The sequence below is a fragment of the Periophthalmus magnuspinnatus genome, chromosome 20 (assembly GCF_009829125.3).
Source record: "Periophthalmus magnuspinnatus isolate fPerMag1 chromosome 20, fPerMag1.2.pri, whole genome shotgun sequence".
NCBI classification, from domain to species: domain Eukaryota; kingdom Metazoa; phylum Chordata; class Actinopteri; order Gobiiformes; family Gobiidae; genus Periophthalmus; species Periophthalmus magnuspinnatus.
Window position 1 is genome coordinate 5,407,396 of NC_047145.1, and position 24,252 is coordinate 5,431,647.

At 38.2% G+C, this 24,252-nt stretch overlaps 1 protein-coding gene across 1 annotated transcript in view; it reads right to left on the reverse strand.

Annotated features, from left to right (window-relative positions):
* The window catches only part of LOC117388664 (serine/threonine-protein kinase H1-like), an 80,345-nt gene that overhangs the window by 4,730 nt on the left and 51,363 nt on the right, over window positions 1-24,252 (reverse strand). The window contains exon 4 of the mRNA XM_033986252.2: window positions 22,631-22,856. Coding sequence (XP_033842143.2) covers window positions 22,631-22,856 — 226 coding nt within the window. The remainder of the gene's footprint in view (window positions 1-22,630; window positions 22,857-24,252) is intronic.

Genomic DNA, 24,252 nt, shown 5'->3' on the forward strand with positions numbered 1-24,252 from the left:
AATGTTAATGTGAATCATAAAATCTACTCAAGAAAAGTGCGGAGCCGCTCTTCCCACACCATTCATTCTCTATGAGGATTTAGCTGATTCTTGCTAAAATAAATTGATATTTACATATCACACGGTGGACAGCAAGTTACAGATGGATGGTCACAGACGGCATGTTAAGGCCTTTATGGCGATGTAAATGCTGCATCCGAGGAAGCTTCTGTGTTTATAAAAGTAGATATTTGTGCCCCAAAGCTAATGCTAATGCTAACCTAATCTAAGTTTCACAACATAAACATAATGAAAATAAATCTAATGACAAGTTGATTGTTTTTCTGTGCAAAATCAATCAGACTGTAGAACAATTTTAATATCCCTAGTTCATTTTCATTTCAGTTAGCATTAGCTTCAAGTAGGAACTGGACAATAAACAATAATATAGTTTATCGTTATAAAAAGGGTAAACCGTAATCATTCATGGGACATTTTATATAATTGTGATAATCTCCACTGTATCACCCGAATGTGCAGAAAATAGATATTTATCCACAGAGGAGTCAGTGGTCATTTATATTGAAGGGGGCCCATGTGAGGTTTCTCACCCTGGCCCCCCAAATTTCTGTTGATGGCCCTGCTTATCCATTATGTCCTCTGCTAGAACAAAGTTGTCAGCTTTAATCATTATTATGATATTATTAATCCCAATTATTTTCACCATGATAATCGTGACACAATATTCCAGTACTGTCCCATGCCTAGTTTCAAAACAAACATGCATACATGCATTCCTCCAGGGCAGTATTTACATTCTAGCTGGGGTGACAGGAGCAAGTAGGTATTTATATCTACCACATTCGTTGCTATAGCTCTCACCAATTGTTTAGCACAGCATTAGCACACATAAACATCTGGGCACTTATCAAGTATCAAGTCCCAAGTCACATTTCTGCTTTTACACTACAGCAGCACATTACAGTAACACAATACTTTATTTACACTGTACAGGAATTACGACAGGAGCCTCCATCTTCAAGACATCACTTTATTCCAGACATGCTCTTGTTTTGGGCCACAGTGCAGTTGGATCTTATGAGGCCCTATAGAGGTTACTGAATGTAAAGGACATCACAGCCTTTTGAGCTTTATTAGTGAGAGACAAAGGTGAGTCGTGATGTTTTCTCCTGTAAAAGCTCAGAACATATGTAAAATGTGAAAGAGCTGCTACAGTTTAAAAACAAAATATAAAAACCTACAACTCTGAGTTTGTACCTGGCAACTAAGGTACTCTGAGTCCGTGTGTTGTGGAAATGATTAATTTGGAGCAAAAAACAACAGCTCCACAGACCAAAATGAGGCAATAAAAAGCAAAGAAACACATTTTGTTTGTAGTGCTGCCCATAGTTCTGCCTCAGTGCCACTCAGTCACAATGTTGAGGGGTATTTTTCACATAAAATGATGTCACTGTATAACCTCTATACAGCTAACTTGAAGCGCTGAGTGGAAAAGTGGAGATGTATTCTGGTCATAAGCGCTCTGTCTGTTCTCTTCTCTGATTGTTGTGTTGCCATGTTGGTGCGGTAAAATGCTCCTCCATCAACATCAACTGACACAATCCTTCAGTGTGACAGGTGCGATTGCTCTTTCTCTCCCTCTTTCTCTCTCTGTACTTTCTCTGTCTCTCGCTCTTCCCCTCCCCACCTATTTTTTCCCTTTCTTTATCACTTTCCTCTCTTCCACCATGTCTCTATACGATTTACTTCACCCTCTTGCTCTCTTTTGCTTGTCTTTATCTTTTCTCTCCTTTCCTCCTTATTTTGCTCCTTATCTGTCTTTCCTTGTGATCATCACCTCTCTCACCTTTCTCTCTCTCTGTCTGCCCCTCTTTTCTCACTCCTATATTCCTCTTCTCCCCTTCTCTCCCGCCCTCTCCTATCTTTAACTAACAACTCAATCACTCTTTCGTCTATCTTTCTATCTCCCTCTTTCTCCTTCTTAGTCTCTCTTTTGCTCCTTTTATACTTCTCTCAAATCACTATCTAGTTTCGATACAAATTTTAGTTTAGTGCTGATTAGTATTTGATTTCGCGATATTTTATGTCAAACCTACTACCTTGAAAAATCTCTTAATAAACCACTAAACACCTGCTGCACTTGTGATCCCTGTTCCCATAGCAACACATGTAAAGGCTCTTAAAGTCCTTTTGACACAATTAGCCGCACACTGGACTCTGCATGACTCCAGCCCCTTGAGCGCCCCTTTAAGAAGCTCAAAATGGTCACCTATGATTTCTATAAAGCATATAAGCTCACAGCAGAAGTAACCTGCAGGGCAAATGCACACGATGCGTGGTATAATATAATGAGATTAGAATAATTGCTTGCCATATTGGAACTGTGACTCACTGACTGCTCATAACTGGCAAATGACAATTTTACATATAACCAGTCAAAAGTTTGGACACATCCTCTCATTCAAAGTTTTTTTTTAAATTTTATTTATTTTCTTTCTGCATTTTAGATAAATACAGACCAACATACAGGACAAATCGGTGGCTGGGCGCTCCCTTAGAGATAGGATGAGCAGCTCAGTCACACAGGAGGAGCTCGGAGTCGACACGTCAAGAGGAGCCAGCTGAGGTGGTTCAAGCATCTGTTCAGGATGCCTCCTGGACAGCCCCGGGGATGACCCAGGACACACTGAAGGGACTACGTCTCTGGGCTGGCCTGGGAATGCCTTGGGGTCCCACTGGAGGAGCTGGAGGACAAGTCTGGGGTGAGGGAAGTCTGGGAGTCCCTGCTTAGACTAATGCCCCCGTGACCCAGCCCTGGATAAGTGGAAGAAAATGGATGGATGGAGATACATACAGAAAACATCAAATATATCAAGTAAGAAATGTTAGTTATGTAGCAAAGAAAAAAAAGGTAAGTTAAAGTTAAAGTTAAATAACTCGTATTGTTTCTTGAATTTCAGACAATCTTAAAATGCTATTGTCTTTGCACTGTGTCACCATGGTAACTACTGAACATTCTGCCATAGACATACATGTAGACCACCCCAAGCGTGATGTCATTGCAAAATATCAATAGCACAGGAACAATTCTGGATATAGATTATAATAGATATTAACTTCAAATCCAAATATTTGCATTTGATCAACTTAGAGAAAGTATTTATTAAAGGCGCTTTACTTTTTATTCTCTTAAAAACGTGAAAAACACTAACTACACACAACACAAACTAGTTCATTTTAAACGTTCATTTTAAACGGTTTGCGGTTGTCCAAAGTTACTCCTCATTTACTGTACTTTATGCATTCAGAGCATCCTAATTATTCACCACAATGAGTCTATAAGCACTTTTCACAATTCTCAGAGACCAGAGTGGAGTTTTGCTATCACGATAATGCTAACAACAACTAGCATGCTGACAGCACACCTCCTTATTATTAGACAAAAATAGGCTTTGTGAATACATAGGCCCTTTAAGTTTGGTATGGGCCATATTCATAAACACGTATAAAAACCGTGTTCTTCATTATCTTAAACCTGCTAAACAGTAAAGACAGATTTTTTTACGTTGAAAACCATGTCTGGGCAAGTCTATATTTCACATCTTAACAATATAGTGTAGATGTAATTAAAGCCTAATTAAAATCTAAGATGGCAGCTGGGACTCTCTGCAGGAGGCTGAGGCCATGGAAGAGTGGTGACCAAAGAGGCATGAAATGTTCTGGGAAAGAAGGGAAAATAAGTCTTAATATTTCATTCTTTCTTTGTAATTACGGTGAGATGATGGCACCCTTATATATGGAAGTATGTCCTCTGCATTTGACCCATCCTTAATCACAGTCACAGCAGTGGGTTCCTATTTGTCCACACACTTTCCCCGATGTCCTCCCCCTCACGGACCCTCACGGAGCTGAAAATACATTCAATATTTATGAAAAGTCTTTGTAGGTGTAAGTGGCATTTTGCTCCATCCTCAGAGTCTCTTATAATTGCATGAATACAAATACTCAGTGTGTTAGAACAGTGGAGACACCAGCAGTCAATGGTCATACTACCCACAATGCATCTCACTCAAGACTGGAGGTATATATGTAATCAGTGGTCTAGCATCCTTATATTGTGCCTATATGATCCTCCTCCTGCCTCATAACCGTGCACTCAAAGGCCCTGACAGACTTCCCATTTCCTCCGAGGAGATAAATAAGTACGAGGGAGAGAGAGAGAGTCCGAGCGGTGGCCATTTTGAGGTGGGCATTTGTTCCGACAGAAGCAGATTAATAAGGCATTTATATTCACTGGAGCTGTCAGGAGGCGGGGCTAAAATGAGCTCAGATGTGGGGAGAGTAATAAGAGGGTTTTAATACTGAGGTATAGAATAAACGAGGATGTATGGAGCTGTGGCATAGATTCCATACGAGACTGTTAAAAGTGAGAATAGTTTGGTGTGAATGAAGAGGAAAGAAGTGAAATTATAACTTAAATAAATATGGCCATTATATTTATGACTTTATTTCAGTCAGTAAAGCGTAAACATTAGGTAAATTTATATTATGCATAGTAATTCAGTGTGAGATTTGATATTTATTTTTGTGTGTAAAGTAAGTCTAAAATACACTAGTGAAGTTGTTGTACAGGATGTGTAGAGCAGTGCCATCGTATGCATAAACTACATGTTAAAAGTGAGAATAGGTTGAGTATGAATAGTTCAAAAGAAATAATTGAAAGTGATTACAAATGTTATCATGACATTTAGAATAACTGCTCCGATGGCAGAGTCCTCTGATCTGAAGGTTAGCAGTTCAAATCCTGCTCCAGACATAAATGTCGCACCGTTTATATTTGGTAAATGTTGTTTTGTATCTGTAGTAATTCAGTGTAAATCTAAATTTCAAAAGTCACAATGTGTAGCTTTTTTTGGTCAAAGGATACACTAAAACAAAATCCTGTTTGTTTTGTTTATTGGACTGCACTCCTTACGCTGAGTGGGCTTGCATCTCCACAGATCTGTCCTGGCCTGGGATAGGGTCTCGTTTGGCTTGTTTCCAGCATTGAAATGTTGTTCCTTTGGCTATAATATTTGATAGTATTATATTAAACATGCCTATCTCCATGAAGAATGTTCCAAAGTATGGCTTTAACTTTCAGTTTCCATGGAATCATGCAGCTGACATGTCACCTCCAGAAGTTATGTACTGTCCCTTTAAGTACATCAAGACTTACAGTAACATGTCATGATACTAAAATCTCAAACTTGATTTTGCTTTTAAGAAAGTGGCTTTATAGTCGACACCAGTTTCATCATAGTTCTATTCAAACATTCTTTTTACAGAAAATGCAGAAAAATGCGATTTTCAACACAGAATAATGTTAGTTAAGCATTATTACCATGTATGTTAGAGTGTGAGGCAAGACCTTTTGGAGAATACACATTTATAGTTATATTTCCCTGTATTTATAATTATACACCTTTATATGTAAAATTGCTTGTATTTTAGTTTTCTTCTGAAAGTTTGTATGTTTTATAGAATTGACCTCAAAGTTGTAAAAATGTAATTTATTATTGAAAATTACACCTCCCATTAAAATAAACAAATTTGACAAATGTCTAGGGGCATCAGTAACTCAGTTGGTAGAGTGTTTGTCCACTGATCTGAAGGTTAGCGGTTCGAATCCCGTTCCCAACATAAACATCATCAGTTGAGTGTCTGATTCACTGACCCAAAGGTTGTCAATGTGATACCAGCTCCCACAGACAAAGATATGGTGTACTTGGGCAGAACACTTAACCTAACTTGCTTCCAGTATATATGTCTACAAAGATAATGCACTGATTAGTATATGAACACCTCTATAATTCCTAAATTATTGTGTGACTATGTAACTTCCACAGGACGATATTCATTTAAACATATCTATCTCCATGGACCTTCACTGACTACACAGCAAAAATAATATGTACAGTTTTGGATGTGCCCTCTGCTGCATAACCCAAATCCATGCAGTTCATTATCATAGACATCAGAGTTTTTCATTTTAAAGTTGCAGAAATGAAGCCATCAGATAAACTGGACTGGACTGGCTCTAGCTGCTCTTATTATGCAGTGTGTGAAGTGTACCGCAGCCAAACAGCAGGGGGCCTTGGGAGATGACAAACACAATCCTTCATATTGTAGTCCTCACATAAGCCTATCTCCTCTGCTCGAGTGCAAGCCTCCTGCGCTCACACTGTAGAGAGACGGCGAGACGAAAACTGTTATGATTTCAGCACCACGGACAGTTCAAATCCCAATTATTGTTATTAAATTAGGCGGGAATCCCATTCATTTCAATGCAGAGTTTGAGAAAAGTTTTACTGTTAAAATCTGATATAAAATAGGTTGGATTGTGTAAAATGTTCAATGTTCATGTGCAACAACACGTCAACACTGCAGCGATTATCTGGGAGGCTTTAAAACAGTTTTGTAGTCCCTCTAGAACTTATTTTCTATTGAGATCGGCAGCCCCATGCAAAATAATACAACTCAGCGCCCATGGCAACTTTCACAATGAGGTGAATAGTTCAGGAAAATGTATTTTAGTGTGCGCAGTGTAGTGTAAATGCAGCTATTTGCGAAGACAAATCGATTGAAGTGAATGAATAAAAGTGCCTACACATTGTAAAAGACATTTGCTTGTTGTATGAAAACCATAAAGAAGTAACTACCAAGGACAGACTAGACAGACAGTTTTTATCATTCTCTAAATATCATGAAATAGAGATAGTTCCATCCTATTAAAACGTGTATTAAAACATGTAAATTGTGCTATAATTTGTATAGCAACTTTAAAGGACCTATATTATGCTGTTTTCTGATCTGTGTTATAATGTGGTTTCCTTATCACAAACAGACCTGGAGTTGTGTTTACATATGTTTAACAAATAAATTCTGAATATTTAGGCTGAGTTTTACTCTCAAAAACACTCTGTCCCACCTTGTGATGTCATGTTGTAATACAGGAAGTGCTTCACTGTGTTTTTATTTGGATCATTTCAGCCCTTGTTCTGAACTAAAAGTAAATGGCAGCTGCAAGATTTCAGCACCATGGACAGTTCCATTACCAATTACAATCATTGCTAATGAACTTTTTCAATAGCTCCTTTACCTTTTCTTTTCTATTGTCTTGTCTGTTGAAACTTTCTCTATATAAGCCATATTCTGGTTTTCATTTTTCATAAATAAGTATTTCCTGCAGCTCTTCTGAGTCGCATGGTAGCAGCTTAGTATGCTATAAGTGTCTCTCTTCACTTCCCATTTTAAATGTCCACCTCCAAAAATACCAAAACAGCTCAGGGTTTTAATATTTCAGTCCAACCACAAGAGGGCATCCTCAGATGACCCTCTTCACACTCAGACACCACACCACCCTGTCCAGTCTGTGCAGAGGAGGAGAGGGGATGACTTAGGGTGAGAGGTTGTAATGCAACTAGTGCAAACAGCAATACAAACAAAATGTGTGTGTGTACAACTCTGAACTGAAAAATCTAGATGCTCCAGCCATATAGTGAAATAAGTTGAAATGAATAAAAACTAAAGTTGCGTAACCAATGAGGTCTGTTTAGTGCAATTATGGATATCAGAATATTAAATATATTCAAATTTAAATTCATCTTTCTTATGTAAATATGTAAATGTAAATATAACAGAAAGTCCTTGCAATTACAGTAATCAGAATAATCATGACATTATAATTTAACACAAATAGCAAATAACAGGTTACACATTTGGAGTATACATTTAATGTATTGAAATTGCTCAAGTTCCCATAATTATATATATTTTTTGTCATTATTATACTTTTATTTGAATAACCACAATAACTGATCTATCTTTACCTAATTATACCAAATATAATCCTATGTGATTATGGGTTATAAACGGAGAAGAGATCAGCACCATGGACAGCTCCATTTCCAAATTTGACTTTTTTTTCCCCAAATTGGACATTGCTTTTCAAATAATATGATACACCAAACATGTTCTTATTGTGTAGCAAATATACAACTCCTGGCCAAAATATTTTGTCATAAAACTGTCCCATTTGCAGAGTTAATACAGCTGAATGTAGTTAGAGGCTGTAGGAGTGAGCTCTGAGTGGGAGGACTAAACCATGTGACTTGTTCTCCGTGCTCTTGACTGAGCTGGAGGCTGGGTCCAGTTGATCTGTGTTTAAAATGCATAACAAGCTTTTAACCCTGTGACTCAGTTCAACAGCACAGCACTTATATTAGAACCAGAGAACCTTTATTAGCATTAGAGATGTAAGGGCTTCTCAAAGTTGAGTTTGCATAAAAAAATAAATAAAAATGAAACGTTGTACATAGATTATATCCCATTTTTCTATGTAATTATTTACATTGAAAACTCAAAGCAAACAATTGTAAGATTTCATTTGGACAGTATGGCATTAAACTAAAATCAATGCATTTTTTTTCCCATTACCAGCCTTTTTTTTTTTTTTTTTTTAAGGTTTACATTAAATCCTTAAAAATATTTTTCTTATGGTGAGCAGCCCCTCCATAGATCTGACCTAAAATGTGACTGATATGTTTCCAGATACCAAAACGGTAACATCTCCTTGGAGACAAAAGAGGTGACAGCAGGATTTGGTAGCGCTGCGTAGTCATTTTAGCACAAATGGGAAAAAAAAATCTGCTACTCTGTCATGGCTCTTTGTTATGATGACGTTTACGGCGACATCAGCTCCCATTGGGCCCTGCAGTTTTCTAATGCGGAAGTCAGTGCACTTGTTTCTTTTATTTAGTTGTTTTAGATGAATGGTAGTATTTAGTGAACCACACATCATATTTACTCTAAAGACCCCAGTGAAAAGGTCTTGTACCTGATTCCATGTTTTTGAGCAATACAGATATATGTAAAAACAGCTCTTGAGGTTAAAATAAGTAACTAACCCACTGTGTAAGTAACTAACCCTCTGTCTAAGTAGGAAACCCTTGCAGCAGAGGCCACTCATCATGGTGAATAATTAAGATGCAATGAATCCATAAGGTAAGTGAGGAGTAACGTTGAACCAGTGCAAACCGTTTAAAAAGAACTAATTCTGTGTTTCATGTTTTAAGACAATAAAAATCTGGTTCAGCGCCTTACAAAAAAATATAAAAATCACACCCTCATGACTTAATAATAATCTGTCTTTTTTTAAAAAATTTTTTTTAGCCCTTTTTTGACTGAATATGGCCAGAATCCCCTCATTAAAACCAACAGATGCTAAATTAACCAGTGCTTCCTAAGGTGAAATATCCCTGCTCTAATATTCGCAAGGACTTCTCAAATCAACCTCACTTACTCGTTCACACTGCATTTTTAACACTAATATTCACCTTAATTTGGAGAATGGAATCAACACTGTTATTTTTGCTGAAGGGAAGAAAATGGGTGTGGGCCTGTGACGTTCGATGAGGTCTATAAATTGGATACTTAAAGGTACTTTTACACGGTACTTACACAATTATTTTATTTTTTCCAATAGCAGTATTCTTGCGATGGTTTGGAAAACAACAAAACAAATCAAAAATGTGCTAAAGGACTTATAAATGTCTACGTGCGCGCTGCCTCTAGTGGCCTCTGCGATTTCAAGTAGTTGGTGACATCACACAAGACTGCCCCGATTACAGCCAGGTGTTTCTGATTATGAACACCTGGATGCGGGGGCGGGGTTTGAAGCGTGGATACCTGTTAGACCGATGACGGTGCTTCCTATACCTCCAGACCCCGCCCCTCCTCCCCCCTCACTCTCTTCTTTTGTTCTCCAAGGAATTTTTTATCAGCTATTTCGCAAACGTTTTGGAAAATAGTGTTTATTATAGATTATAGATTAGGTACTTGACATTCTAATTTTGTAAACAATTAAAATAAAACAACAATATATCTGCCATTTCTAACTTATACTTTTAACCGCACATGCCAGCAAAAGAGCTGTACACGGCCTATATTCTGTTAAACTTTTTAAAACTTTGTACTTATATGTATGAAGAAATTTTGCGTACGTATTCTGTATTCCAGCGCTCAAAACACTGCCCCCTACTGGCACCCTCATCAGGCTTGTTTTCATCATATCAGTGTCCAAGTTACCTCTTCACGTTTTGTCTATTGCTATAATTGTTTTAGCTACTTACAAACTACTTCACTTTTCTAGCGCCCTCTTGTGGCAGCTTGAATATGAACAAAAGCATTTCGCGCCAATAGGGCTTTGATATATCTCCAAGACCGTCATTTTAAGTGGCACTGCGTAATTCACAGCGCATAAGATATCATATTCCCTTTAAAAAACAAGAAAAATGTATAATATATGACCTTTATTATGTGTAGTGCTCCTTCGTGGCCAATTGGACCATTATAAGTGAGAAGTCGGTGCCTTAAAATGCCACTCAAGGGTATAGTGAAAAAAGATTGGAAAAAGATGTTACAGCTAATATATTTTCAGATGAGGAGGAAGTGAAATTTCCGATATTAAAGTGAATATGTCCTGTTTTGAAATGAGATTAGCTCCTGACGTTCACGTACTGTGAGGTGATCCGTTAGGCAAAGTCGGAAAAGTTCAAGTATGACTCACAGGAGGTATTCTTACTGCGAACTTTTGTGACATTACTGTTCAATGAAAAACTCCATTTACACTGATTTGTGACATTTATGAAAAGAGAAAGAGACAGAGAGAGAAAGAGAGAAAGAGAAAGAGAGAGAAAGAGTCAAAGAGAGAGGAGAGAGAGAGAGAAAGAGACAGAGAGAGAAAGAGCAAGGGAGACAGAAAAAGAGAGAGAAAGAGCGAGAGAGAGACAGAGAAAGAGAGAGAGCGAGACAGAGAAAGAGAGAGATGGAGAAAGAAAAAGAGACAGAGAGAGAGAAAGAGCGAGATAGAGACAGAGAGAGAGATGGAGAAAGAGAGACAGAGAGAGAGAAAGAGCAAGATAGAGACAGCGAAAAAGAGAGAGAGACAGAAAGAGGGAGATACAGAGAAAGAGAGAGATACAGAATGAGAGAGATACAGAGAAAGAGAGAGAGGGAGAGAGAGAGAGAGAGAGAGATCAAATGGGGTTTTGGCAGCCCAATAAAAGAAGTAATAAATTTTACAAAAGTTAATCGACCAAGTAAACAGTTTTGCCCTAATTGAACTGTCTGCACTGAGACAAAAGTAATATCCACTTAAAGATGCAGTATGTAACTTTTTCTGAAACAATAGACTAAAATAAAAGCATATTTTTTGTTTTCTCACTTTGATTGTGTTTATTGCCATGAAAAACATGTGTTCTTATATGAGCGGGCTTGCATCTCTACAAACCTGACTCTTATATGACCTGAAGAAGGGCCTCTTGCCTCTTGTTTGTTTCCATGGAAATGTTGTTCCTTTGGCCATAATATTTCACTTTATGGCATAAACTTATTTGTCTCCATGGAGAATGTTCCGAAGTAAGGTTTTAACTTTGTATTTGGTGGTGATGTGTCACCTTCAGAAAGTTACATACATAGTGTAGCTTTTATTCAAAATGACATTTACTGCTCCTCCTCCTCCTACTACTACTACTATTAGTACCACTACTAGTACAACTACTCTTACTACTACTACTACTGCAACTGCTGCTACTACTGCTACAACTACTATTACAAGCCTATTACTAATTTCACTACTACTAGAATCAGAATCAGAATCCTTTTATTGCCATCGTTTGTGAACAAAGTTCACAAACTAGGAACTTATTTCGGTGATAAAATGCAACATAAAACACACTGAATAAATACAAATACAAATAAGGGCATGCACAAAGTAAAAAAAAAATATGCTTTAAAAAACAAATAAAATACTTAAAGGTAGAAAATATATACAACAGCAGCATCAGAACAACAGTGCAAACATGACTTATTAAAGTGACCGGTGTTATAAAGTGTCCAGTTTGTGCAAATATTATAAAGTGTTCATGAGACAAACAGCAGAGGGGAAGAAACTGTTCTTATGACGAGAGGTTCAGGTCCCAATGGACCGTAGCCTCCTGCCAGAGGGAAGTGGCTCGAATAGTCCATGTCCAGGGTGAGAAGTGTCAGCTGCTATACGGCCTGCTCGCCCCCGAGTCCTGGAGACGTACAGGTACGTACGTACATACTAGCCTATAGTAGCTCATACTACTACTTCTACTACTTCTACTATTAGCCTACTACTTACTACTACTACTATTACTATTAGCCTACTATTTACTGCTACTAATCCATTGTTACTATTGCTACTTACTACTTGCTACTACAACTACTACTACTACCACTAGTACTACTACTACTACTCCTTCTAACTACTACTTATACTACTACTACAACTACTTCTACTACTATTATTCCTTACTGCAGTAAGTGTAACTTTAGTGTCCTCTTGTTTTTATCTATATGAGTTATTTACATAAAGTATAGACAGTGATGCGGAGCAGCAGAATCCATTATGCAAATGCTGCTAATTAAAAGTGACACATGTGAGACGTTTAAATAAAGATATATGGAGTTTGAACATGTACACAGCTGTCAGACACACTCAGATGACCTGTCACATCCAAACATCAACACACACTTTATAAACACTGTGTGAGCCGTGAGTTAGATAAACATGAAAATAGACATGTTTACTTTATACAAGGAACAATCAAGTCTAGACATGGGTTTCACACGGAGGACAAATTAGGAAGGTTACCATAGTAATTAAAGGGCCTGTATCGGATTTTTTTTCCATGTACTTGAGTAAAATGTGTCTTCCCCCACTGCAGATATATTGCATAAGCAGTTCTTGAGGTCAAAATAACTCTGCTGTGTATTGTTTGCATTTAATTATAAAGTCTTTTACTGTCTGATAAGTGTGCGTCAGCAGGCTTGTTGTCTGATAATTAGGAAGTGTGTGTCAGCATGCTAGTTTTGTTTACCTTTACCTTGACAGCAAAACTCTGTTCTTCTCTCTGAGAGTTATGAAATGTGCTTATGAACTCATTGTGGTGAATAATTAGGATGTTCAGAATGCATAAAATAGGTGTATATATAACTGTAGGTATAACTTTGGACTAGTGTAAACTTCTTAAAATTAACTAGTTCTGTTTTTCACATTTTTCAACATAAACATCATTGGTAGAGTGGTCAAATCCACAGGTTGGCAGTGTGATTCCAGCTCCCACAGATGAATACTGTCATTGTGTCCCTGGGTAAGACACTCACCCCACCTCACCCCCAATGTCTGCGTACACTAGTGTGTGACTGTGTGTGATTGTGTGTGAATGGTTCCTTGATGTAAAGTGCTTTGAGTGCCTTGAAGGTAAAAAGCGCTATATAAATGTGACCAATTATTTACCATTATGTCTTTAGAAAGGGAAAAAGTCCTCAAATTGATACAGAAAGCTGAAACTCATTAACATAAGTAAACTCTGGCATTGTCCAAATTCCAGGTATGTTGTGTAATGACAAAGTACGTAAAAATACACTATGTATCTTTCCTGGTGGAAAGTACACCACCTGCTTCGGGATTTTTTCTCTTTGCCTGTAATGTTACACAATATGGCATTTAACATATTTACCTTGCATGTATTCAGCTTCAAATCATTACATTGATAAAAATATCTTGAAAAATAGTACTGTGAGTGGGCTTGCCTCTCCAGAGATCTGCCCTGCTACTTGACCTGGTTACTTGCTTGCCTCCATAGAGATACATAAGTTTAAAGCCATACTGTGGAACATTACCGGTAAAAGAAATAACATCTCATATGATAAAACTATGGAAGACCAAAGTGAAACAGTCAAATTTTTATATACCACTTTTCCACCTTTAAGGCACCTTTAAGTGTCTTGCCCAAGGACACAACAACATCATTCATCTGGGGGAGCTGGAATCACACCAACAACTTGTGAGTCAGTGGATTTGACCGATCAACCAGTGGTGTTTACGTCAAGAGCAGGATTCTACCAACTGAGCCACTGCAAAACTAAAATTACACATAAACCACATACACCATACGCAAAATGAATCAATACGTTTTCAAATTTATTTCAAATTCCCAGCCCAACTCTCTGCCTGGTCCCAGTGTTCAAAGATAAAAAAAAAAACCCAACCCACAGTCTAAATCCTATTCAGTGTAAGAAAACGTCCCTATTACTTGTTGAATAGGCCGAGTATTGACCCGCCCCGTTCCCAAACAACAGAAACAGCAAAGAGGGAAGAGCAGCTAAAGAAAGCAATTTACCAAACCAAATAAGCGGCATACTTTCTCTGTTCAAAACACCAGGCCTCTGTGTGGGTAATGGTGCTTACATTGAAATAATATCCACACAAAATGGAGGACAATGGGTGAATCTGATCTGCTCAGAGGAAGAAAGACAGAGGACATTGTACCGCCTTATGGGGAATAGAGGGGAAGGGAGTATATCCAGTAAGGTTAAATGTGTACGTAGAAAGTAATATAATGTAATAGGGTTGTTCACGAAAGTTTTCATGAAAATTATAAGAGATTTTGTCTGAAAAAATAGAACAAATACTACTTACCCAATCACGTTCACACTTTCTCTCAGATGACAATAGAACTGGGTCAAAACTGGGACAGAACTGGACTAAACTAAGTCTTCATCAGGACTAAGTTGAGATCAAACTAGGACCCAAAATGTGTAAGGTGTAAATGATTGTTGGTAAATGTTAAACAGACAATAGTGTAATCTCACAGGTTTGTTCAGGTAAGTGTAATCACATTTAGTTACAATGTATTGTGTTTTGAAAGGGATTTCATCTGGAAAATAGAACTGCTTACACGATACATGCATTGCGCAGATGGTAGAGCAGGCATCTTATAACTGGAACGTTGATGGTTCAATTGCAGCTTCGACGAGTGAAGTCTGTGGTTGTGTCTGATGTAGTTCACCAACATCGGCTGTATCAGATCATAAGAAAATTGGGTCCGAACTGGGACTAAACGAAGACTAGAACAAGACCAAACCAAGTCTACATCAGGATTAAACCGCAACTGGTGATTGAACTGGCTGAGAAATGACTGACAAATGTGTGGGATGAATTAACAGTAACCTTTGTAGCACTTTGAGAAACATGATAAGTTTGTAAAGCAGAACATATCATTGTTTTTTTAAGCTTCCACCACTGGACTGTTGAGATGTTACTATAGCCCACATAATTTGTACATTTCCTAAAAGTGCCTATGACATGTCAGACCACTCCAGTTTATGCTTGTCCAGCTCTGTGGACACGTTACGGGACTTTAGTGGTGGTTTTTTTTCATCTTCAGTGCAGCACTTTGGCAAGACTGAGACAGCAGACTTTAGCTCTCTAACTTTTGTACACAAAACAAATGTGTGCAGCAAATGGCTAAATTACAAAGAAAAATAAAGAAGTGGACTAAGTGAGTGTGACGTCACCTGTAGCGTTCGACTCCAGTCAAATAAAGCTCATCGAGGCTAGAGCAGTCATAGTGGCGAATTTGCAGCTGACTTCCATATTTGGAATTCCGGGTGTGGGTATCATAGCAACCAAAGAGCCAATCCAAAGTGAGGCTGTTGAGGACTGGTTTAGCAGGGAGCAGGTCCTTTGCAACGTTGTCAATCTAACCTGTTGCGACCTCAGGGAAAAATGGCGCCTGATTTGTCTGTTATTAATGTTCATATCTTGATTTACAGACACAGTAGTAAAATGAAAACACCAAGATCATGTAGAGCGGGTTAAAACGAGCATTTTAAGACCAAAATGATGAGCCTGACAGCAGCAGTTACAGAGAGAGGGGTGACAGTTTTTCAGTAGAAAGTGAATTGGAGCCAGATTTAATTCAGCCAGAAGCACAGCCCATGATCACTTCCTATTTGGAACGTGGTGGCGAGCAGGTTATCTATGTCCTATCTATGGAGTCTGACCGAGCCAAACCAAACAGCCTGTGCGTGGTGCGCCTTCTGTAGGATTAGCGTTGTCATGACACAAAAGACACACGCACACACATCACTGATACACACTTTAGGATCAGACACAGCTGAACTAAACTTTTCTCTCGTTCAATAACATGTTTTTGAGTCTGTGTGTTGAGAATATTAATTGTTGTGAGCGAGAGTTGAAGTGTCCTTTATCTACCCCCCGTCGTTAGCTAACAAGCTAGCTAAGCTCTGCACAGTCAGAGCAACAACAGAGAAACTACTTTCAGTTTTCATGTTGCCGTAGAAAGCTAATTTGAACTAAAAAAAACCCCACAAAACTCCACGTCCACGGATTAAATTAGGTAAAAAACAAAACAAAAAAAACCTGTATAACTGAGAAAGAATCCACGCAAAGCAATATAATATCTCCACAGAAACAAACAGGTGCAAGGCGAACACCCAGCCAGAAAAGTTACATAGTGAACCTTTAATCTTTCACTTCACGAGTATCATAGAGTATTTTTGGTCTCTAGAGACAATCCCTCACTCCGCTGACTTTGGTTTGTTGATCCTCTCTGCAAAGCCGTCCTCTGGTGAGCTTAAAGCTTATGTCTCGCTTTGTGAACACTAAATGATGTCTTCAACCATCGCCACGGATACAGACTATATTCCCACATTCTGCTGAGACGCTCCGATGGAAAAGCCTTTATATCTTTAGACTTCTGCACTGTTTGTTATGGAGACAATCCTATCATGAGTAATTTGTGTTTGGCCTTGTCTTCTACAGTGATGAGATGAATACTTTAAGAATACGGAGTACTTTCGTTCAAATGTATTTAGTAAAGTATTCCGTTGCATGGGCCAATCAGAGTACTGTAGTCGGAATACTTGGAATACTTTCACATTGTTGCATTTAAATGATAGTTTAAAGGAGCAACATAGGATTAAAAACAGCTTCATGTTTTGAAATCATCTCCTATCACTAATTAGAGAAGGAACATTTACACATGTACTCGCTTTTTCTCTCTAGTACTGCAAAGTTCAAAGCCTATACCATGTGACTGAAAGCATGGTTTCTGTTATAGTCTAATCCAGGGGTGTCCAAACTTTTCTAAGGGCCACATATAAAAACACAGACAAAGCTGAAGGCCGATTGAGGGCCATAGACTGATCGCCAATACAGTGAAAACTTCAAATCTGCGTTATTACTACAATTTAGACTGAACCATTACACCTTTATTGATGCTTACATCCTCAGTGGGACACTTTAAATATTTGATATGAGCATGTTAAAGTAGATTTTCAGATATGTACAGTAAACAGTTCTGTTTAAGATAATATGGGCCAATTCACCTGGAAGCTTTAGGACCAAGAAAAATTTATCTGAGGGCCGCATTTAGCCCTCGGGCCGCAGTTTGGGCATGCCTGGTCTAACCTTTATTAACTTGTATTAAATATCGCGTATTACAGACTTTAAGATGAACTTGTTTCTCGAGTACAAATGATACATATACTTATTTTAAGAAGTCTTCACTGCAACCAGCTCCTTCAGTTAGAAGATTCTCGTGTAATACATCTTTTCAGTGACTGCAAGCAATATTTTCTCTGACATAGTCTGCATTCTTGTAAAAAGTTAAAGGTAGTTTCATTTGCGACCTTGTGCGGACAGTATGGAAAAGTTTAAGTTCATGTACGTTCTATAGATAGTACTTTTCTCAGTGTATATAAACAGGGAATGATCCTTTGGAAAAAAAGGCCTGCTGTCTATATCTTCACTCATCTGATCGAAAAAGTAACTGTCCTTGACTACAACATTTATATTCAGAGTACATACATTAGTTTTGGTACATGCACTTAGTTACTTCCCAACACTGTTATATAAAACTTTATAGAAAAAAAGCCATCGACCTGCTATGAAAAAACGCTCGCTAGAAATTCATTTTTAAGCTGTGGGAAAATCTAATTCGGCCCCAAGCGATGCAGTTACAGCGGAGATGCAGGTAGGCGCAGGCAGGTGGTAAGTATAGGGTTTTGAACTTTGGGTTTTTGGGTTAAAGGAGGTAAAGGAAGAAGTGGTGTTATAACATCCAGCTTGTCTCTGGGGACGCTAAGAGAAGATATTATACTGCTTTCTGCTGTTTAGATATGCATTTTAAAACAAGTGAACTGAAACTGTACTACTAAAGAATTATAAACGTTCTTAGTATCGTATTGCATAAAAAAGTTAAATCACTTGAATGAGCTTTTTCATGTAATAAAGTCACATTTGTTTTTGCCTCAGAACAGATATCTTGAAAAAGCAGCTCTCTTAGTGTTAATATAAGATGAGATACGATATGTGCTGTCTGCATAAAGTGTTCTATGCTCTGAAAACCATGAAGTGCACCATTAGCATGCTAGTTGCTGTTTAACTTTACCATGAAAAGTGCTTATAAATGTATCACGGTGAATGATTCTATGCATTTGGGATGAGGGATATGTTTGGACCAGTGCCAACTCCAACTGTTCTAACCCTTTTTCCCATTTTTCTTCACACAGTAAAAATAAAGTACAGCGACCTTGGAGTGCATTGCCTTCATGGAGATGTTAGTTCTTTGCCTGTAATGTTCCACAGTATGGCATTAAACGTATCTGTTTCCATGGAAAAACTAGAACTATGAATGTGCATTGTGTTCTGCGTCCTGATTGGCTAATAAAGTCAGAAGGTTTAATGAGTTCCACACAGGTAAAGTGAACAATGAAGCAACAAACTCGCCGGAAAGGATAGAAGAAAGTCCTGAGATATGCATGTGACAGCTTTTATGAGGTCCCCCAGTGTGTGTGTGTACGTGCGCGTGTGTGTGCATTTGTGTGCCTGTGCGTGTGTGTATCTGTGTGTGCGTGTGTGTATGTGTTCGTGTGTGGTTGTGTATGCATGTGTGTGTGCCTGTGCATGTGTGTGGGTGTGGTTATGTGTGTGTGCATGCGTGTGTACGTGTGTGTGCGTGTGTGTGTGGGTGTGTGTGTCAGTGGGGGTGTGTGTCTGTGTGTGCGTGCATGTGTGTGTATGCGTCGGTGTCAGTGTGGGTGTGTGTGGATGTGTGTGGGTGTGTATGTGTGGGTGTGTGTGGGTATGTGTGTGGGTATGTGTGTGGGTATGTTTGTATGTCTGTGTGTGGTTGTGTTTGTGTACGTGTGTGTGGTTGTGTGTATGTGGGTGTGTATGAGGAGGGTCCTTCTTCTAATCTTCATGAGTTCTCACATATCCCATAGGTCTGCGCCCCCTGGTGGACACGTGTTATTTACCTTAGCGTTAGTAAATGAAGATGCCACTTTGATGTAGTGCTGCACTGCTAGAAAATACCGCACAGTATCGGTATCGAGCTTTGCCCTCTGGAAAACCACCACTCCTGTTGTTTATTACGGACAAAGCCAGTTTTGTATTTACTTACATGGAGAACTCAGACAACACAGGGTTTAAGTGCAGAATCTCCATAGACTACAATGAATGGGCTTTTTACAGCGGCCACTCTGAGCCTTCTGACAATGGCATTAGTCAAAACAGAAATTAGGCAGACATCAGAGCAGAAGAGACAGTCCGCTGTGAAAGATAACAGCTCGCAAAATGAATGAAAGAAAAAAAATGATTTGGTTTAATTCAATTGACTGCAGGTTTTATCAATAGGAGCGCTGCCTTTGTTTTGCACACAGCGTTGAGAATATAAATGTAAAATAAATCACATTTTCCTGTGTGTTTGATAAGGTGCCGTTTGTTATGGAGGCGCTGCCAGAGAAACACAGGATGGATTCCCACAGATGGAAAAGAACTGATGTTGTGTCCTTGGGCAAGAGAAATCATCACTGTGAACACTGTGTGTGAGAGAGGAGTGATACAAGAGTACACGGAAAACCTGGAACTGTATGACTAACAATAGTAGCAGTAGTAGCAGTAGTAGCAGTGGTAGTAGTAGTGGTAGTAATGATGGTGGTAGTAGTAGTAGTAGTAGTAGTAGTAGTAGTAGTAGTAGTAGTAGTAGTAGTAGTAGTAGTAGTAGTAGTAGTAGTAGTAATGTTGGTGGTGGTAGTAGTAGTAGTAATGTTGGTGGTGGTAGTAGTAGTTGTAATGTTGGTGGTGGTAGTAGTAGTAGTAATGTTGGTGGTGGTAGTAGTAGTAGTAATGTTGGTGGTGGTAGTAGTAGTAGTAGTAGTAGTAGTAATGTTGGTGGTGGTAGTAGTAGTAGTAGTAGTAGTAGTAGTAGTAGTAGTAGTAGTAGTAGTAGTAGTAATGTTGGTGGTGGTAGTAGTAGTGATAGTAGTAGTAGTAATGTTGGTGGTGGTAGTAGTAGTAGTAGTAGTAGTAGTAGTAGTAGTAGTAGTAGTAGTAATGTTGGTGGTGGTAGTAGTAGTAGTAGTAGTAGTAACAGTATTAGTAATGGTAGTAATGTAGTAGTAGTACTAATAGCAGTAGTAGTAGTATTAATGAATCACAGATTAGTTTAATGCTGTACTGTGGAACATACCAGTCAAAGTAACATTTCCATATTTTCAAGCAGATGGCAGAAAGTTACATATAGTGAACCTTTGACATTTCTTTTATTTTTAAACCTTATTTTTAGTCCAGTGTAATTATTGTAAGTTTATTATTTTAATTTTATTTGTCCTGACCCACTGCAAACTTAACATGACCCTAGAGAGAGTTTAGTGCTGGTTTATTCTTTTCTTAGTCCTGAAATAACCCAGGTTTGGTCCTGTTTCTCATAATGGCACTATCCTTTCCTTTAAATTGTAGAAAATGAGAAACATGGTGAGTACTTCTGTATTCAAGACTAAAAAGAGCAGAGCTTCAGCATAATTTGACCCACTGCTTTGACACCTCTCCTGCTGTAATTACCTGCAGTTCCACAGATATATTTGGCTCTGACTGGTCACATGCAGATATAACATAAGGCCTGCTGTAGGTGGACACTTTCCTCCATGTTAGAAATGAAAAAAAACTATTCATTTGACACCTGTGGATCATTGTGTTATAATCTGGGCATTTTAAATCACAATGGAAAAATAAATTACGTTTGGAACATATCGGAACAAAAATAATAATCATAAAGTCACATTAAAAGGTCTGTACTTGATTTTTTGTATTAATATTGTACAGATATATTGTATAAGCAGCTCCTGAGGTCAAAATGTTATTGTCCGAGAGTCAGGACGTGCACGTTAGCATGCTAGTTGAACCTTCATCTCAGACAAACAGGTATATTTAAAAAGGACTAGAACCAGAACCAGAAAAAAACGTCATTGTATTTTTGTTTCTAGGGGTAAGTGTGTGGAACAATCTTGATGATAAATTCAAAAGTTCCAACACAATAGAAGTATTTAAAAAGAGGCACAGTATAAAACATTACTTTTTGAAAATTACAGGACTCAAGAATGATTTATGTGAACTGTCATGGTTTGTAGTTTTGTTTACATGTTGACTCATTTGTTGTAGAACTGATGCTGCTTTTCTTGAAATTCTTGTGTGTTATTATTAAAATGGTTTAGGCATTAGCGATGTTATGTACAACCTTATTCAAGTTGAATAATGTTTGATTTTGAATGTAATGACCGACTAAAATACTTACTTACTAACCTAGCTTTACTGTGACCACGAACACCGTAATAACTCTGGACCACTGCAAACCATTTAAAAGGAACTTGTTCTGTTTTTCACATTTTTTTAAACAGTAAAAATCAGCTACAGCGTCTTTAAAATAAAACCAATGTAGGGTAAAGGTATTGTCTTGCCCAAGGACACAAAAACAGCACACCATGCTAAACTTCAGCTTAGTTGGGAAAAAATATGATAAGAAAACAGGAAAATATTAACTTCCTAAGGCAAGTTTGGGTTGAATTCACACACAGATTTATTTCCATTAAATCAGGCCTGTCCAAACTATGGCCCATGGGGCCAAATGCGGCCCTCAGACCAATTTTTGTTGGCCCTCATGCCTCCTCCTAAACTGGCCAAATTGACCAGGAAGTATTTTTTATTCCAAACTGAAGAGATTCTACCTCTATAACCTGAATAACATCACACTGCATTATGACACAGACCTGAAAATAATCTTTAATAAGTCTTTAAAGGCACAATGTCTCTGTCAAACCTCTTTTAAATCCACCATTTGACTCCCTGTATCGACACTGGTCTGTGGCCCTCTGCTTCAAATATGTTTCAGTGAAAAAAGTTTGGACCCCACTGCATTAAACAGCGTAGAGCATTAAACAGCGTAGAGCAAATTTTGTAATATAACTTTATACAGACACATTTTATTTATCTGAAGTTAGAGCTAAGCTAACAGGCTAATCCAGATGTTTTTTTTGTTCTTGTATTAAATAACAACATTCTAATGGCCAATGCTTTTTAATGCAGATAGACGACTGATAGAACAACTATGGTTCAAATGCATTTCTTAAAACAATTTAATGGATCTAGTCACTGTAAGAAATGATCAGGTTCAACATTTGTGAATTTACCTATTAGATATTTTATAGAAAAATACAATGTAACCAATAGATACATTAGTGACTATATCCAAGAACACACTGTATTACAACAATAATCTGATTAAACAATATTCATTTTACCTGCCTCCATCTGTGTTAAATATTATTGCCCTATAGAATGTTGTGATGTCGTCTGAAACCCACCAATGAGCCTCTCACACTGGCTGACTCCTCCTCTCCCTCCTCCCCCTCGCACTGCCATGCCCCCCTCCACCGCTGTGGCATCTGGAGCTGTCGCGGGACGCCCTCTGTCTCAGGTTGTGTGAGATGGGCCGGTGCAGGTTGGTGCAGGAGGAGGTGGCTGCTTCGGAAGCCACCCATGGGTGCTGCTGCGCCTGTTCCGCGGTGAGGCGAGAGCTGGGGTCCACCCGGAGAAGGCCAGAGATGAAGTCTTTGGCCAGGTTAGACACACAGGGCCAGGGCTGTGGGCAGAGGAGAGAAAGTCCGGTCAAGAAGAGCTACAGATACTATGGGCTGCATGTATGTCTATGGCAGAATATTCAGCGACACAACAATAAGTTTGAAGATTGTCTGAAAACTCAAGAAAAAATACAAAATGGATTTAAACAGCACATTTTCAGGAGCCTGTGATCAATATGAGCGTCCATGGTCCTGTTTAGGCGTTTGATTTTCAACAAAAAGTGAGAGTGACTAACTGAAAAACTGTTGGCTAATGCTAATGCTAGCTAGCTTGTAACTGTAATGTTCTTTGAGAGGGACTTGTTTAACAGCACAAATCAGTTCACCCGTTGTAGTTCAGCTAAGTCAGTTCTTTATGGTCCGATTGTGTTAAAACAAAGCTCAAATTGACTTAAGTCTAACTTGAGTAACAAAGCTTCAGACAAAGCAGAGCCTTTAGTTAGCATCACCCCCGCAGGGAATTTTGATGACATCGAGTGTAAAGTATGAGTTGTTGGTTTTCAGATTGTAGAATGTGATAATGTCATACTCTCAAATGGGGGCAAGAGCCAGATGTTCTTGGGCTTTGCCGTGAAATATTTAAAATGTAAATTCACAAATGCTGAACTGGATCATTTCAATTAGTGACAAGACCCAAGAACTCACCATATTACAACAAAAATCTGCATTTTAACAATATTCACTTTTGCTGCCCCTCATCTGTGTTAAATAATATTGTACTGTAGAATGTTGTGATGTCATCTGAAACACAGCAATAGTTAAAATACAAGTACACATAATCAGGAGGCTGTAAAGTTTAGGGCCAAAAACAACAAAGAAGTAGTTAAAGGTGCACAGTGTAACTTTAGGGTCTGCTACCTGCTTGTCTCCATGGAGATGTTGATGATTTCTTGCCTGGAATGTTCCACAGTATGGCATAAAACACATCTCAAAGGAATCATCAGTGGGACAAGTTGTTTTTTTAATTACATCTCCATGGAGACAAGCAGGTGGCAGGCAAAGAATATTACTGGCAAAAAAAGTTGGGGTCACAGTTTGAACAATTTCAATTTAAAGATAGAAATTAAAGACACATATTTTTGTATTTTTATTTATTTATTTTATTTTATTAAAAAATATATTTATTTATTTTTTACTTAATTACTTGCTGGTTGCTAATTTTCCTTGAAAATCTGAAATCCCTTTTTCTATGTATCTATTTAACCACAACTGTCATAATGAGATTCTGTTTACAATAGACCCGCTTTGTAATATTCCCCATTTAGTTTAGCTTTTCTGTCATTCTCCCAAATCACCCTGTATTTTTAAAACTATAAAAGCGTGTTTTGTTGCCATCTCCTTTGACTCTGGTCCATCTCTCTCATCTAATTAAAGGCCAACGTTTGAAGTCAGATTTTG